The 14451-nt window shown below is 43.7% G+C and overlaps 1 protein-coding gene across 6 annotated transcripts; it reads left to right on the top strand.

The window, feature by feature from the left end:
- The first annotated feature begins 2618 nt into the window (after positions 1-2618).
- Positions 2619-13994, top strand: LOC135096672 (uncharacterized). Of its 6 annotated transcripts, none has more exons than XR_010264905.1 (9): positions 2619-2925; positions 4085-4233; positions 6986-7071; positions 7202-7333; positions 7680-7830; positions 7941-8159; positions 8473-8575; positions 12732-12867; positions 13316-13994. XR_010264905.1 is itself a non-coding variant. In XM_063998378.1 (8 exons), the coding sequence occupies exons 1-4, from the start codon at positions 5860-5862 to the stop codon at positions 7683-7685; spliced, it is 309 nt and encodes a 102-aa protein (XP_063854448.1). In that variant the 5' UTR covers positions 4270-5859; the 3' UTR covers positions 7686-7830; positions 7941-8159; positions 8473-8575; positions 12732-12867; positions 13316-13994. The 6 variants fall into 6 exon arrangements, 1 of the variants encoding a protein (XP_063854448.1); XR_010264903.1 differs by lacking the exons at positions 2619-2925; positions 4085-4233 and adding exons at positions 5131-5944; positions 6248-6333; XR_010264901.1 differs by lacking the exon at positions 2619-2925 and having other exon boundaries at positions 3971-4233.
- Positions 13995-14451: the final 457 nt, after the last annotated feature.

Genomic DNA, 14451 nt, shown 5'->3' with positions numbered 1-14451 from the left:
TTTAAGAGGTTTTGCTTGCAGATTGAATAATAATTAGTGGAGAGAAGGATATATTGATTTGGCAATGTTAAGTGGTCGCGAGCAGTGGTTATATAAGTGAATATTACTGTGTTAAAGTGATTACAACAAATTTTGCGTTACCCTGTACAGACGACGATGTTCCTTGGAGTTTCAAATCTTGGCTGAAACTCGTATTTGCGGATTTTCTTTGAATGATAAACCGCTTGTAGATGAATCATGAGCACCATTGCCTGATGTGAGACTGGAGAAAGTATCAGGAATATTATTAATTTCAGTTGATCAAGCGTTATAAAACTTGCCACTGGATCATGTCGGCTAGGCTAGGCTAGGCTACCCTAGACGTGCCTTCTCAATTTGTCAAGTAACCTGAGAGATTTTCACGTTTCTTTTAATAGTGTACACAGGGGAATAACTGACGCGTCTACACTATTAAATTCAGTGAAAAATATTCATTATTAACTTTATTACAAGTAGAAATATATACAGCCTTTCCCTTCCTTTCACCTAGCTACCCTCACGATCGCCTCGAACATCACCGCATACATTAATACACATTTCTTGATTATTATGTTTACTAAGATAATTCTGAAGGCATGTATGGATACGTCAACTCTTTCTTTACGTCCACCTGGAAGGAGAAGGCAAAAGCTCAACAAATAAGTGAGAAATAGCGTAAAATTCAGTAACTTTTTCTCCGCTCAGGCAACCATGGTGGGCGAAAATAAGATTCAACAATTTTTCCCTTCTCTCTCTCTCTCTCTCTCTCTCTCTCTCTCTCTCTCTCTCTCTCTCTCTCTCTCTCTCTCTCCTGGATTCCTGTAGTTGCTTTTAAAGGTTGCTGAGACGTGACGCAATATTTCCAGTCTTCCAGATAATGTACCTCTGGAATCTTGAAAGCACCCTTGAAAATGCGTAAAGATTCTCCCTTAAATTTGTTGATGGAGTCTTGAAAGCACCCTGGAAAAAGAGAGAGAGAGAGAGAGAGAGAGAGAGAGAGAGAGAGAGAGAGAGAGAGGCTGTACATAAGCACCCTGGAAAATGAGAGAGAGAGAGAGAGAGAGAGAGAGAGAGAGAGAGAGAGAGAGAGAGAGAGAGACTGTACATAAACAATTATATCTTTCCACACACACACACACACACACACACACGTACGTTTCCCTAAGGGCATGCCATCAGTGTGACGTAATGGGATTAACTTAACTCATCCCCAAAACTCCCACAAACTGAGTAACTTCTTCCTCTTCTTTATCATCTAGTAGGTAGTTCCCCTGTGACACAAGTTAGGGAGATGAAGAGAGAGAGAGAGGTGAGATGAAGTGAGAATATTCCTATGTATTTTCTGTCATAACATCTCATATCACCTTTTGTCTCCCTTGAACCTCTAAAAATATCAACATTTAGACAAGTTAGGGAGGTGAAGAGAGAGAGAGAGAGAGAGAGAGAGAGAGAGAGAGAGGTGAGATGAAGTGACATTATTCCTGTCTCTCTCGCAGCTTAAACTTTCAAAAATATTTATAATGAGAAATGTAGACAAGTTAGAGAGGTATAGAGAGATAGAGGTGAGATGAAATGAAATTATTGTTTTCTTTCTTGCCTAACACCTTTCTCTCTCTCCTTCTCTTGGCCTCTGCCTCCTCAAAAAGAGCCTATATTAACGAACTGGTGATGGTACAGGCCTATAAAACCTTGTAACAACATTTCATCATAAAATCTGCCAATGCTGGTTGAATTATAATCAGTCATTCCTCATGCTAGCCTTATTATTATTATTATTATTATTATTATTATTATTATTATTATTATTATCATGTGATGCAGAATATCATGGTGTTTTGGTTGCAAGAGTCCACGTAAATATAGATTGAGCCATCGTATTCATGTTTTTCATTGTGTGGTGTTGTAAATAGACTTTATCTGTAAATAAAAAATGTATCCTATGACATTTGTTTATTTTATTATATGTGTGTTAGGTTAGGTTAGCATAGTCTATATACAAGCTCTTGGCAGTGCATATATATCACAGACACATTGTTAGTAAATCAATTTGAAGTAGAACCAATTGTTGTGTGTGTGTTACGTTAGTCAATCACATCCTTATCTTTGAAATATTCCTTTGTATATGCTTATAATTATACCACAGCCAGATACACACTGATTAGGGAGGTGGACAGAATAGTGGTGAAACACTGAATATACTGCTTCACTCTTGCATTGGGGAGGTGGACAGAATAGTGGTGAAAGACTGAATATACTGCTTCACTCTTGCATTGCGGAGGTGGACAGAATAGTGGTGAAAGAGTGAAGATATTGGTTAACTCGTTTTCTATGATTTTACTGGAGTTTTCATTAATTTATGGTTAAATTGTGAGTGATAGGCTAACCCTTTCACTCTTTCAGTCTTCAGTATCATTATAAACAGTCTACTGTGTCTTTCATAACTTCTAATTAATTTTAAGGTTCGCTTATAAACTCAGTCCTCTCGTTTTCTATGCTTTTATTCGAGTTTCCGTCAATTTAAAGGTTTAATTATAAGTGATAGGCTATTTGGCGCGGGGAACCGACTCCCTCTCTCTCTCTCTCTCTCTTAACACCTCACAGTGCTTCAAGTGACATATTTTCATTTGTATTCGCTTATAAAGTCAATGTACCCTCGCATTTCCTGCCATATAATTAAAGTATCCGGTTGTACCCCATGGTGAGGGTCCGCTTGTTTCCACCTCCTTCACCGAGGGAGGGAGGCAGACTGCTCAAGACGATTTGGGAATGTTTTTTTTATTTATTTATTATTTTTTATTGTCTTCCTCAGTGTACCTGGGAAACACCGTGCAGTGCGGATGTGTGTGTGTCCTCTTTTCATTTAAACACCAGGGAACGGGACCACAGAGGCACAGGAGGTCAATTAAGGTGAGTTTAGTAGTGACAGGTAGCAGAGGTCTGGCTTCAACCTACGACACTACCTGGAAAACACTGGAAATACCTGGAAAATACTTGATACTTAATAGCAAAAGGGGAGAAGAGAAGAGAAAATAATGCTATTTATCATGGAATAGAGGCGGACACACACACACACACACACACACACATACGCATACATATATATATAGACACACACACACACACACACACACAGACACACACACATACGCATACACACAGCTGAAATTAATCCAGAAAATAGAAAAATAACCTTCACAACAACCACAAATAATAAGGAAAGACAGATAGCCAATCTTGTTTACATCTGAGGCCCCCCCCAGCCCTCCCGCGGCCGCCATGATGGATTGCCAGTCTACCCCGGGTTCCAATATTTTTTCTATTTTCTTAACTTATATATTTAGGCTTTTTAACTAAGATTTTATGGTTTGTAAAAATATTTGGTGGTGTTTTGAGTGCTTTGCGTGCGAGTGTTAAGGGAAACATGTCGATTATGAGGTTGTTTCAGCGTAAATAAGTGTTGCTGTTTGCCGTTAAATTTTTCATACCGCCAAACATGATTTTTTATTTCAGCAGCTAGGCAAGATTTTATGGGCTCAAAAAATCGTTTATTGTCTTTTAAATATGTTATGATGCTTTTGAGTGAAATAGGTGGACTTTTAGAGGGGTTTTAGACCCGTTGAACACTCAAAAAGTCGACATTTATAAATTATTTATTTATTTATTTCAGCTTCCGGTTAACTTCTGATTGTTTGTAAAAATAGTTTCGATTTTTTAAAGTGTATTGTGTTCGTGAGAAATGAGATTTGTGGACTTTGGAATGTATTTTTTTATCGCGTTTGTTCGAACACTTTTTCATATAGTTATTTAAATATAGCTTTATTATCACTGAAGCTTGGAATATTTTTATATGTCCAGAATTAATTTAAAATTATGCCCTTTCATAATATGTAAAGCATTCCGGCCTAGCTCCATTTTTGCGAGGGGTCATTTTCAAAATCATTTGCGCAACGTAAATATGGCGGACGTGACGTCATCAGCCGCCTTCATCCGGGGACCGAGACCCTGGACCTTCCCTCCTCCCAGTGCCCTTCCATCAGTATTTAGTGTTATTTCCTATATTTTCCAGCTGTTTTCATGCATAGAGAAGAATAGAAAGAGGAGGAAAGAAGGAGAAATGAAGAAGGAGGAGGAAGAAGAGGGAAGGGAAGGAGGAAGAGGAGAAGGAAAAGAAGAAATATTAAGAAAAGATTTTCACTGAATTTCCAGCGTTTTAAAGTTAAGCAAAAGTAGTTGTAGTAGCAGTAGTAGTAGTAGTGGTGGTGGTGGTGGTGGTGGTGGTGGTGATGTGGCAGCCTTGTAATATAAGATGAAGTGTTTTGAGTTAAATACGCAATTTTTTTTTCTAGGCATTTTGGAATAGAAGTGAGAGTTTTTGGTGTTTTGAAAGGGAATAGTCGTGCTTTCAGTGTTTTTTTTAAGTGAATTCACCGTTTCTGTGGTGTTTTAAAAAGGCAGGGGATGTTTTTTATTATTATTTTTTATTTTTTTGTTTTTTTTTTTAGATTTTGGTGTTTTTCAAGTTTGTTTGGGTAGAAATTGTTGTTTTTTTTCGCTGTCCTTGGGTAGGTGTTTGTCTCTTCTGGGGTGTTTTGAAAGGAAATTCAGTGTTTTTAAGAGTTTTTGGCTAGAAATGTGTGTTTTTTGGGTGTTTTGAAAGGAAATTAAGTGTTATTTAAGTGTTTTTTGGGTTTCTAGGTGTTTTTGGGAGTAAAATTGTGTTTCTAGGTGTTTCTGGTGTGTATGTGTGTGTGTGTGTGTGTGTGTGTGTGTGTGTGTGTGTGTTGCCTTATCTTTCGTTGTACATATGCTTATACAGTGTGTGTGTGTGTGTGTGTGTGTGTGTGTGTGTGTGTGTGTTGCCTTGTCTTTCGTTGTACATATGCTTATACAGTGTGTGTGTGTGTGTGTGTGTGTGTGTGTGTGTGTGTGTGTGTGTGTGTGTGTGTGTTGCCTTGTCTTTCGTTGTACATATGCTTATGCAGTGTGTGTGTGTGTGTGTGTGTGTGTGTGTGTGTGTGTGTGTGTGTTGCCTTGTCTTTCGTTGTACAGATGCTTATGCAGTGTGTGTGTGTGTGTGTGTGTGTGTGTGTTGAAAATGTTCGCAAGATGATATATAAATCTTTCATTTACAACCACAAAATGGTGAGTAATGTTGAGAAGGAAGAAGAAAGGAAGATTATGAGGAAGAAGAGGAGGAAGAAGAGGAGGAGTAGGATTTAAATGAAGGAAAATAACAGGGACAAAGTTTTAAATCATATTATTCGTTATTTCTTTCTTTATTCAGTATTTCCTTATTCCTTTCTTTATTTTCGTTTACTTCCTCCTCTTATCCCTTTTCTGCCAGAGGAGGAAGGGGAAGAGAGGAGGATGAGGGTGAGGAAGACGAGGAAGAGGAAGAGGATTAAATTTATTGCATTTTTCTTAGACAGTCCTCAGGATGTCAACATTGTATAATGGTACAGTGTTGAGACAGGGACGGTCGCGTTATAATTCACTAATTGAGGTTACTTTTGATAAATAAACAACTAGTACGGAGTCTTTTAAGTATTTTACATTATCTTATACCGGAAAATATTAAGGAAAAGTCGCGTAAATAAGAAAAAAAAGGCAAAGATTAGAGATGTGGGATTTTATAACTTGTGGTATCTTAAAATACTAGTATAAGATAAACCCTATGCAAAACGAATAATATAACCTTTATTAATCATCATAACCTAGAAAACCGATAAATATATATATAAAAACCAGTGTAATTAGTAAAAAACAAAAAAACTGTCCCTGGGAAGTGAGACGGCCCACAGAGTCGCGCCAAAAAACGTGGATCTACAGGCCAGGCATCTTATGTTTAACCAGGTGTACAAGGTGCTGGCTTTCAAGGGCTCCTCCACACCTACAGACACACGCACACACCACCAGATACAGGAAGGTGAGTGCCTGAGATGGTGTTGAGTGAGATATAATACTTACTTACTTGAGAAATAGTGTTGCTTTGTTGATGGCGCCACACAACGCCAGTAAGATATTTCACACCACTTAAATTGCTTCCCTGTGCAGCCAGTGACGCCTCTCCCTAGTTAAATGTGTGTGTGTGCGTGTGTGTGTATGTGTGAGTGCGTGTGTATGTGTGAGTGCGTGTGTGTGTGTGTGTGTGCATAGTTACCAGATAAATGTAGTTTTAAGAGAATTGTTTTGTTTACACTTTAAAGAATCACTAAGTTTTGTGACGCAGCCTTGGATGTGCCCCTGTGCTCCCCCCCCACGCCCCCCTCGCCGCCCTTGGCAGTGTGGGAACCTCGGTACACGCCAAAGTGCCAAGTAAACACCTAACCTAACCTAAGAGAGAGAGAGAGAGAGAGAGAGAGGTCACTGTTATCATTATTTTCATTATTACACACAATTTAAGGGTTGACCTGGCCCCCCTCCCTTCACCAGGCCACCCCCCCTTACACTCTCTGTTCAGGTGACCTAATGTGACCTAGCCTTGACACCTGCACCTCCACGTGTCAGCTGGGCACTTGTACACTCCACAGTTCTAGGTGAAGACACTGTTGGGTCACTGTTGGGTCACTGTGGGTCACTGTGGGTCACTGTTGGGTCATAGGTCACTTGTAATTCATGCATAAAAGGTGTCTTGTTTATGTTTGTGTCAGGTCGCAGTGTGGTGGCCCTGTGTGACCCTTGTACTAGAGGTCATGGTGACTGGTTGCGGTCATCAGTTTTTATGTGGTTGTTGTTGTTGTTGTTGTTGTTGTTTTCTTATTTTTTGATCATATTTATTTACTTATTTATTTATTTATTTATTTATGTACTGTGCTTGGAATGTAATGAACCTACTACTACTACTACTACTACTACTACTACTACTACTACCACTACTACTACTACTACTACTACCACCACACCACCATAAGCACACAACAGTCCAATAGCACTTTCTCCTCCTCACCACCTGTTCTCTCACCTGCAGAATTAATTGATGAGCTACAGAACTACAGCATCGTTCAGGTGGCAGCCGGAGACCAGCACTCTCTTGCTCTCACCTCCTGGGGCCTGGTGAGAGAGAGAGAGAGAGAGAGAGAGAGAGAGAGAGAGAGAGAGAGAGAGAGAGAGAGAGAGCCTGTGATGTGTGTGTGTGTGTGTGTGTGTGTGAAAGAGTAGAAATAATTTTGTTGTTTGGCGTCAGGTCATAAACAGTGCACACGCGGGACTGAGTCACTCGGTAAACACAGTGCAGCGGGCCGCGGGTGGCGCCAAGCAGTGCGCTGTGGTGGCCAGGGGACAGAGTATGCCTTGTGCGGGAATTTTAATCAATTTTGTGAGTACAGATTGATTTTTTATTGATTTTAAGGCTCAGGGAAAAATGTGCCGGATACTTGAAGCTGCCGGATACTGGAATGCCGGATGAGAGGGATTTTACTGTATATTCAAATTATTTCTCCTAGACAGGTTAGGTTCTCTCCCTCTCCCTCTCTCTCTAATCTCCCCTCTCACTCTCCCTCTCTCTCTTTAAAGTTATATTATATCTTAAGTTAAGTTGGGTTTTGTTAGATTAGGTCTTAGTTCTCTCTCTCTCTTTCTCTCTCTCTCTCTCTCTCTCTCTCCCTCTCCCTCTCCCTCTCCCTCTCCCTCTCCCTCCCTCCCACCTCTCCCTCTCTCCTCAGATCTAGGCACGGGGTGACAATGGGTACGGTCAGCTTGGCGTCAACTCCTGCGACAGTCACACCGCCACACGCAAGCTTGTCAAGAGTCTGGCCAGGAAGGTGACAGTGCAGCTGGCCTGTGGCGCCAACCACACCCTTGCCTTGACTGCTGGTGGGTGTCTGTATGTATGTATGTCTGTGTGTATGTCTGTATATATGTGTGTGTGTGTGTGTGTGTGTTATCATCATTATTTATTTATTTTTTGCTTTTGTGTGTTTCAGATGGTGACAAAATACCTTGGGCCAGTTGGCACTTAGACACTGACAGGGGCCCCAGAAGGACCCTGCCCTGGTGACCTCCTTGGCTGGCACCCTCTTAGTCCTGCTGGCCGCTGCGGGTCACCACTCTGCTGCCATGACCCAGGCCGGCTACCTGCTGTTGTGGGGGTCAAACAAGCAGGGTCAACTGGGCTATACTCCCAAGGGTGATCCTCTTGTTAGGTGTGTGTGTGTGTGTGTGTGTGTTTGGGTGGTGGGAGGAAGAGGAAGAGGAAGAAAAGTAGTAATAGTAGTAGTAGTAGTAGTAGTAGTAGTAGTAGTAGTAGTGTACATAAAGTATATTCTTTTATTTATAATCAAGAAAAACAAACTGAATAATGATAATAATAATAATAATAATAATAATAATGATGATGAATAATTCTAAACAAACATGAATTAAATTATATAAGCCTAAGACTAACCAATTTCTCTCTCTCTCTCTCTCTCTCTCTCTCTCTCTCTCTCTCTCTCTCTCTCTCTCTCTCTCTCTCAGTGACACCCCAGCGTTGGTGCCGAATTTTGCCTCTTATTCTGAACCAATTGGGTATGTGGCACTTGGAGAGAGCCACACAGCGGCACTCGACTCTTTAGGGAAGGTACGTGTGTGTTTGTGTGTGTGTGTGTGTGTGTGTGTGTGTGTGTGTGTGTGTGTGTGTGTGTGTGTGTGTGTGTGTGTGTTTTTGTCAAGTATTTCTGTTCCTTCCTTCATTTGTTCTATTTTGTCCTTGTTCTTGTTGTCATTTTTCTTCTTCAGTGTTTAGCTGTTGAGCAGGTGATGTGTTGCAGCTCCCTGGCTCGTCGAAAACCTGAATATTTCAATTTCCGAGCCACTGTGTGACCTGCAGCACCTCACTGCTTCACCCTTAGGGTTCTATCTGCTTTCCCTATTGGCTACGTCTCCGTATCTTATGACAATGCGGGTTTAACTAGCGATTTGAACACTTCCCCTTCAATGTGACACTTAATTTTCCGGTTCCAATTCTTCTAACCTGATTGGACCAAGTTCTCCAATGCGTTTCTCCTGTTAATAAAATAGCAAACATATTAATCTGTCACTAGAACCATAAAAACAAAAAAAAACATCTTTCAAAACCAGTACAACCTTCATTAGAGTCATTAGTATTAGAGACACACCTAACTGTTTCAAAATATGGTTCGTTAAGTCTTTCAGCGTGTCATGTCCGCTCAGTTCACTTCACCAGTAGCAGCGGCGGTGAGAGGTCACGGTGCAGGTCTTGTGGCTTGACGCAGCTCTTGAAGGAATTTAAATGATAAGTTTTGCAATGATTATGTTAAATTAATACTCACTGGGTGGAATTAAATGCGTAACTCGTAAGACTCTGAATAATTAGCTTGAATAGGTGAGGATTATGTTAGGTGTGATTGGGGTAGGTCTGCCCATACGTGGTGATTAGGCTAGCCACGTTGTTAGTGATTAGGTGAGCTGATTAGGTTAGCCTAGTGAGGTTGGTTACGTGTGATTAGGCCAGATGGTGATTATAACACTGCTCAGGTGACGTAGTTAAGCTTATCAGGTGAGAATTAAATATGCTGAACAGATGTTAAGCTATTTCTATGTCCAGGGGGAAATAATAAATAACCTAACCTAACCTAACCTAACCTAACCTAACCTAACCTAACTGATACTGGCCACGATTAAGCTGCGTGAGTGATTAGACTGCAGTCAGCGTAAATAAGCTTGTTAAGTAGGAAGCTGCATGTTTGTCCAGGTGATCTGACGTGTGACTAACTTATTGAGGTGAGAATTAAGGGAGAAGTCGAGATTATTTATTTATGAATACGCAAGACTGATAGATTGGTATGTCTGTGGCCGCTGCCTTGTGTTCCCTCGACTTGTTCGCTGTGGTAAGTGGTAATTGGCTTAAGTACCATTGCTCATTACTTTCATTCATTCATTATCTTTTTATGTACGTTTATATTTGTTGCACACACACACACACACACAACACACACACACACACACACACACACACAACACACAACACACACACACACACACACACACCTACCTTTAAGGGGAGGGCATACCTTAAAAATAACACTTTTCGACTAAGATTAAAATTAAGTTATTAAATATCATAGTCTCCCTTAACATATCTTACGTTTTCTATGAGCACCACAAGTTGATGCCATTCTTCCTCATATTTTTAAATCGCCTTTATTTACCATTATTAAAGGGCTTTAAATGCCCCGCGCGCCACGTGCTCGGTCACCTGGCTCACTAACTTTATTAAGTAGTAAGGCACACACACCAACACTTAGGAGGATCACACAAATACGCCCATTTCCACGCCCACACTCTCACACGTCCGCGCCCTCGCCCTCATGCCCTCGCCCTCACAGGTCCGCGTCCACGCCATCAAACGCCCACGTCCACGTACTCACAAGCCTGCGCCCACACACTCACGCCCGCCCGCGCCCACATACTCACACGTCCGCGCCCACACACTCACGCCCGCGTCCATGCCCTCAAACGCCTGCGTCCACGCACGCACTCACGCCCGCCTCCACGCACTCACGCCTGCGTCCACGCACGCACTCACGCCCGCGTCCACGCACGCATTCACGCCCGCGTCCGCGCACGCACTCACGCCCGCCTCCACGCACTCACACGCCCGCGGCCACGCACTCACGCCCGCGTCCACGCACGCACTCACGCCCGCCTCCACGCACTCGCGCCCGCGTCCACACACGCACTCACGCCCACCTCCACGCACTCACGCCCGTCTCCACGCACTCACGCCTGCGTCCACGCACGCACTCACGCCCGCGTCCACGCACGCACTCACGCCCACCACGCACGCACTCACGCCCGTCTCCACGCACTCACGCCTGCGTCCACGCACGCACTCACGCCCGCGTCCACGCACGCACTCACGCCCGCGTCCACGCACGCACTCACGCCCACCTCCACGCACGCACTCACGCCCGCCTCCACGCACTCACGCCTGCGTCCACGCACGCACTCACGCCCGCGTCCACGCACGCACTCACGCCCACCTCCACGCACGCACTCACGCCCGTCTCCACGCACTCACGCCTGCGTCCACGCACGCACTCACGCCCGCGTCCACGCACGCACTCACGCCCACCTCCACGCACGCACTCACGCCCGTCTCCACGCACTCACGCCTGCGTCTACGCACGCACTCACGCCCACGTCCACGCACGCACTCACGCCCACGTCCACGCACGCACTCACGCCCGCGTCCACGCACGCACTCACGCCCGCCTCCACGCACTCACGCCTGCGTCCACGCACGCACTCACGCCCGCGTCCACGCACGCACTCACGCCCACCTCCACGCACGCACTCACGCCCGTCTCCACGCACTCACGCCTGCGTCCACGCACGCACTCACGCCCGCGTCCACGCACGCACTCACGCCCACCTCCACGCACGCACTCACGCCCGCCTCCACGCACTCACGCCCACCTCCACGCACGCACTCACGCCCGTCTCCACGCACTCACGCCTGCGTCTACGCACGCACTCACGCCCACGTCCACGCACGCACTCACGCCCACGTCCACGCACGCACTCACGCCCGCGTCCACGCACGCACTCACGCCCACCACGCACGCACTCACGCCCGTCTCCACGCACTCACGCCTGCGTCTACGCACGCACTCACGCCCACGTCCACGCACGCACTCACGCCCACGTCCACGCACGCACTCACGCCCGCGTCCACGCACGCACTCACGCCCACCTCCACGCACGCACTCACGCCCGTCTCCACGCACTCACGCCTGCGTCTACGCACGCACTCACGCCCACGTCTACGCACGCACTCACGCCCACGTCCACGCACGCACTCACGCCCGCGTCCACGCACGCACTCACGCCCACCTCCACGCACGCACTCACGCCCGCCTCCACACACGCACTCACGCCCGCCTCCATGCACTCACACGCCTGCCTCCATGCACTCACACGCCCGCCTCCATGCACTCACACGCCCGCGTCCACGCCCTCAAACGCCCGCGCCCACACACACACAAGCCCGCTCCCACACATACACTTACGCCCGCGCCCACACATACACTTACGCCCGCGCCCACACACTCACGCCCGCTCCCACACACTCACGCACATAAACACGAATTCATTCAACCATTAGAATGCTCATGCACTCAAAAATCTGGTGACGACACACTCAAAAATCTGGAGACACTCAAAAAGACACAACTCCTCACACACACACACACACACACACACACACACACACACATTAACCTTCTAAATTTACATTAAACTTGTCTATTAATGCTTTGTTGTATTAAACCAGATTTTTCTTTTATTTTTTTTATCAATTCAGCTCGAAGTTGGATTTCTAATACTTATTTTCCTAATTTGTTATTCATGTGATATATATATATTTTTTTCTTATACTGTTTTATTTCCTCGTATATTTTTCTAAAGTGGGTTTCAAAAACGTATCTCTGGAACCATAAACTGACCATGAATAGCAATAATAAACTTCGAAGGTGTGAGCAGAAAGTTTTAAATTATTATTCTTTTCAAATTAGAAGTTTTATTCATAAGTTTATCCTCGAGATTATATTTTCACTTCTCCAGGATCAAGCTGATTCTTTCCTCGCCTCTCCTGTCTTTCCTACTCACAATGTCGCTACCCTTCTGCAATATTAAATTTATTACAACTATAGATTTCGTGTGCTTTACATTTATAGGGGTGACTTAACAAAGGCTCTCTCTCTCTCCCACAGGCTCCTCCTTGGCCAATCAGCACCGAGGCAAAGTTGATTGATATACAGGTGTGAATTCAGCTGCCTCCTCGCTGTTCCCGTTGCCAGGATACCATGTGATCGAGGCAGTGTTGGGGAAGGTGAAATTATCCATCAGGTTCGTCTTTTAAACTTCTAATATGTATATAATGTCGTGCTATTGAAATTTATGATGCCATGCGAATTTCAATCATCCTTCAAATATAATTGGGAAGTATTTATTTAAGGCACATTTTTCAGTTTCTTGTCTGTCATACTGCTATGCTTTTCAAATTTCCTTTCTTGAATGTGACTGAATTTTTGACGCAATTCACAAAATATCGACACATTTCTTGCATAGTGCATTGTACTTTTCAAACTTGCCCGGTTTTTTCGTATCATGTTTGTCCAGTCATAGTCTTTTAGGCAACCAATCCCCAAACATCTCATACTAAGAATCTCGGCACCTTTTCCACGCCTCATTCTTTTCAAAGGTTGTTTTGTAATGAATCAATTATCAAACATTAAGGATCTCAGCACATACAAGCTTCATGTGTCTAGGAGCTAATGGTCCGTTTCCCTTGCAGGTGTGACGTGTGCTGCTTCACTCCATCCCATGAACAGTTGCCCACAGCAATCTCTACCACATCAGGCCTGACATACTTCATTGTGATCAGGGAGTAGAGTTTCATCAGGAAGAGAGGCTGTGTCACTACCTGTAAGCCTGACGAGGTGTTTAATCAGGAAGAGGGGCCGAGTCTTGCTACCTGTAAGCCTGACAAGAGGAGTCAAGGAATTTTTCATTGCAATCAAGGAAGAGTCAAGTTGTAAGAAGATTGTAAGGCAAGAATTTTAAGCAGGAATAATTGTCAAGCAGTTAACAGCAGGAAGAATGCAGCGAGAAAAGGGTACAAGAGTTTTCAAGTAAGAAGATTGTAAGGCAAGAATTTTAAGCAGGAATAATTGTCAAGCAGTCAACAGCAGGAAGAATGCAGCGAGAAAAGGGTACAAGAGTTTTCAAGTAAGAAGATTGTAAGGCAAGAATTTTGAGCAGGAAGGATATTGTTAAGCAGTTTAGCAGCAGGAAGAGTCCCTTCAAGCTGTTGGTGGGAGTGACAAGCATCCTTCAGGACTTGCAAAGGCTGAAGTCCTCAACACTAGTCTCACTCAAGTTGACACAGGAGCTCTCTGACACAAGGAAAACAAATCATTTATCCTATTGTGTATTTATTAAACTTTTGTGATTAAACAATAATGATTAAACAATATATATATTATCTTGTATATACTTAGGGAATGATTAAACAATAATGATTTATTAAACAATATATATATTATCTTGTACATACTTAGGGAATTATACTAACAAGTTGCAAATAAACAAGCTTTCTGGTGTAACAGTTCCTGCCTCCTCAGAAACTTTGGCAATGTGATTTAAACAAATATATTTTTAATCATCTTGTTCATACTTGTGGAATTGTGGAATTATATACAAATCTTTTTACAAATTGCAAAACAAATTGCAAATAAGCTGCTTTCTGATGTAACCAGTTCATAGCCCTGATAAAAAAAAAAAAAAAAATGGAAGCAAAAAATACTAAACAATTGATCCTCTGGTCAAAAAAAAAAAGCCAGGATTGGCCCATTTTTGGTTGTAAAACTTGCACACAGAAGCCCTGTCCGAGCGACTCTGGTGTCGCTCGGACAGGGCTTCTGTGTGCAA

The sequence above is a fragment of the Scylla paramamosain genome, unplaced genomic scaffold (assembly GCF_035594125.1).
Source record: "Scylla paramamosain isolate STU-SP2022 unplaced genomic scaffold, ASM3559412v1 Contig5, whole genome shotgun sequence".
NCBI classification, from domain to species: domain Eukaryota; kingdom Metazoa; phylum Arthropoda; class Malacostraca; order Decapoda; family Portunidae; genus Scylla; species Scylla paramamosain.
Note: the sequence above shows the minus strand (reverse complement) of the source record. Positions and strands in the feature narration are given on the sequence as shown.

What these genes read in the sequence shown, in the direction of transcription:
- LOC135096672 (XM_063998378.1), top strand. Translation starts at nt 5,860, where the DNA reads ATGTTTAACCAGGTGTACAAGGTGCTGGCTTTCAAGGGCTCCTCCACA. An exon ending in ACACCACCAGATACAGGAAG is followed by an intron (nt 5,945 to 6,985) that starts GTGAGTGCCTGA and finishes TCTCACCTGCAG; the next exon opens with AATTAATTGATGAGCTACAG. An exon ending in CTCTCACCTCCTGGGGCCTG is followed by an intron (nt 7,072 to 7,201) that starts GTGAGAGAGAGA and finishes GTTTGGCGTCAG; the next exon opens with GTCATAAACAGTGCACACGC.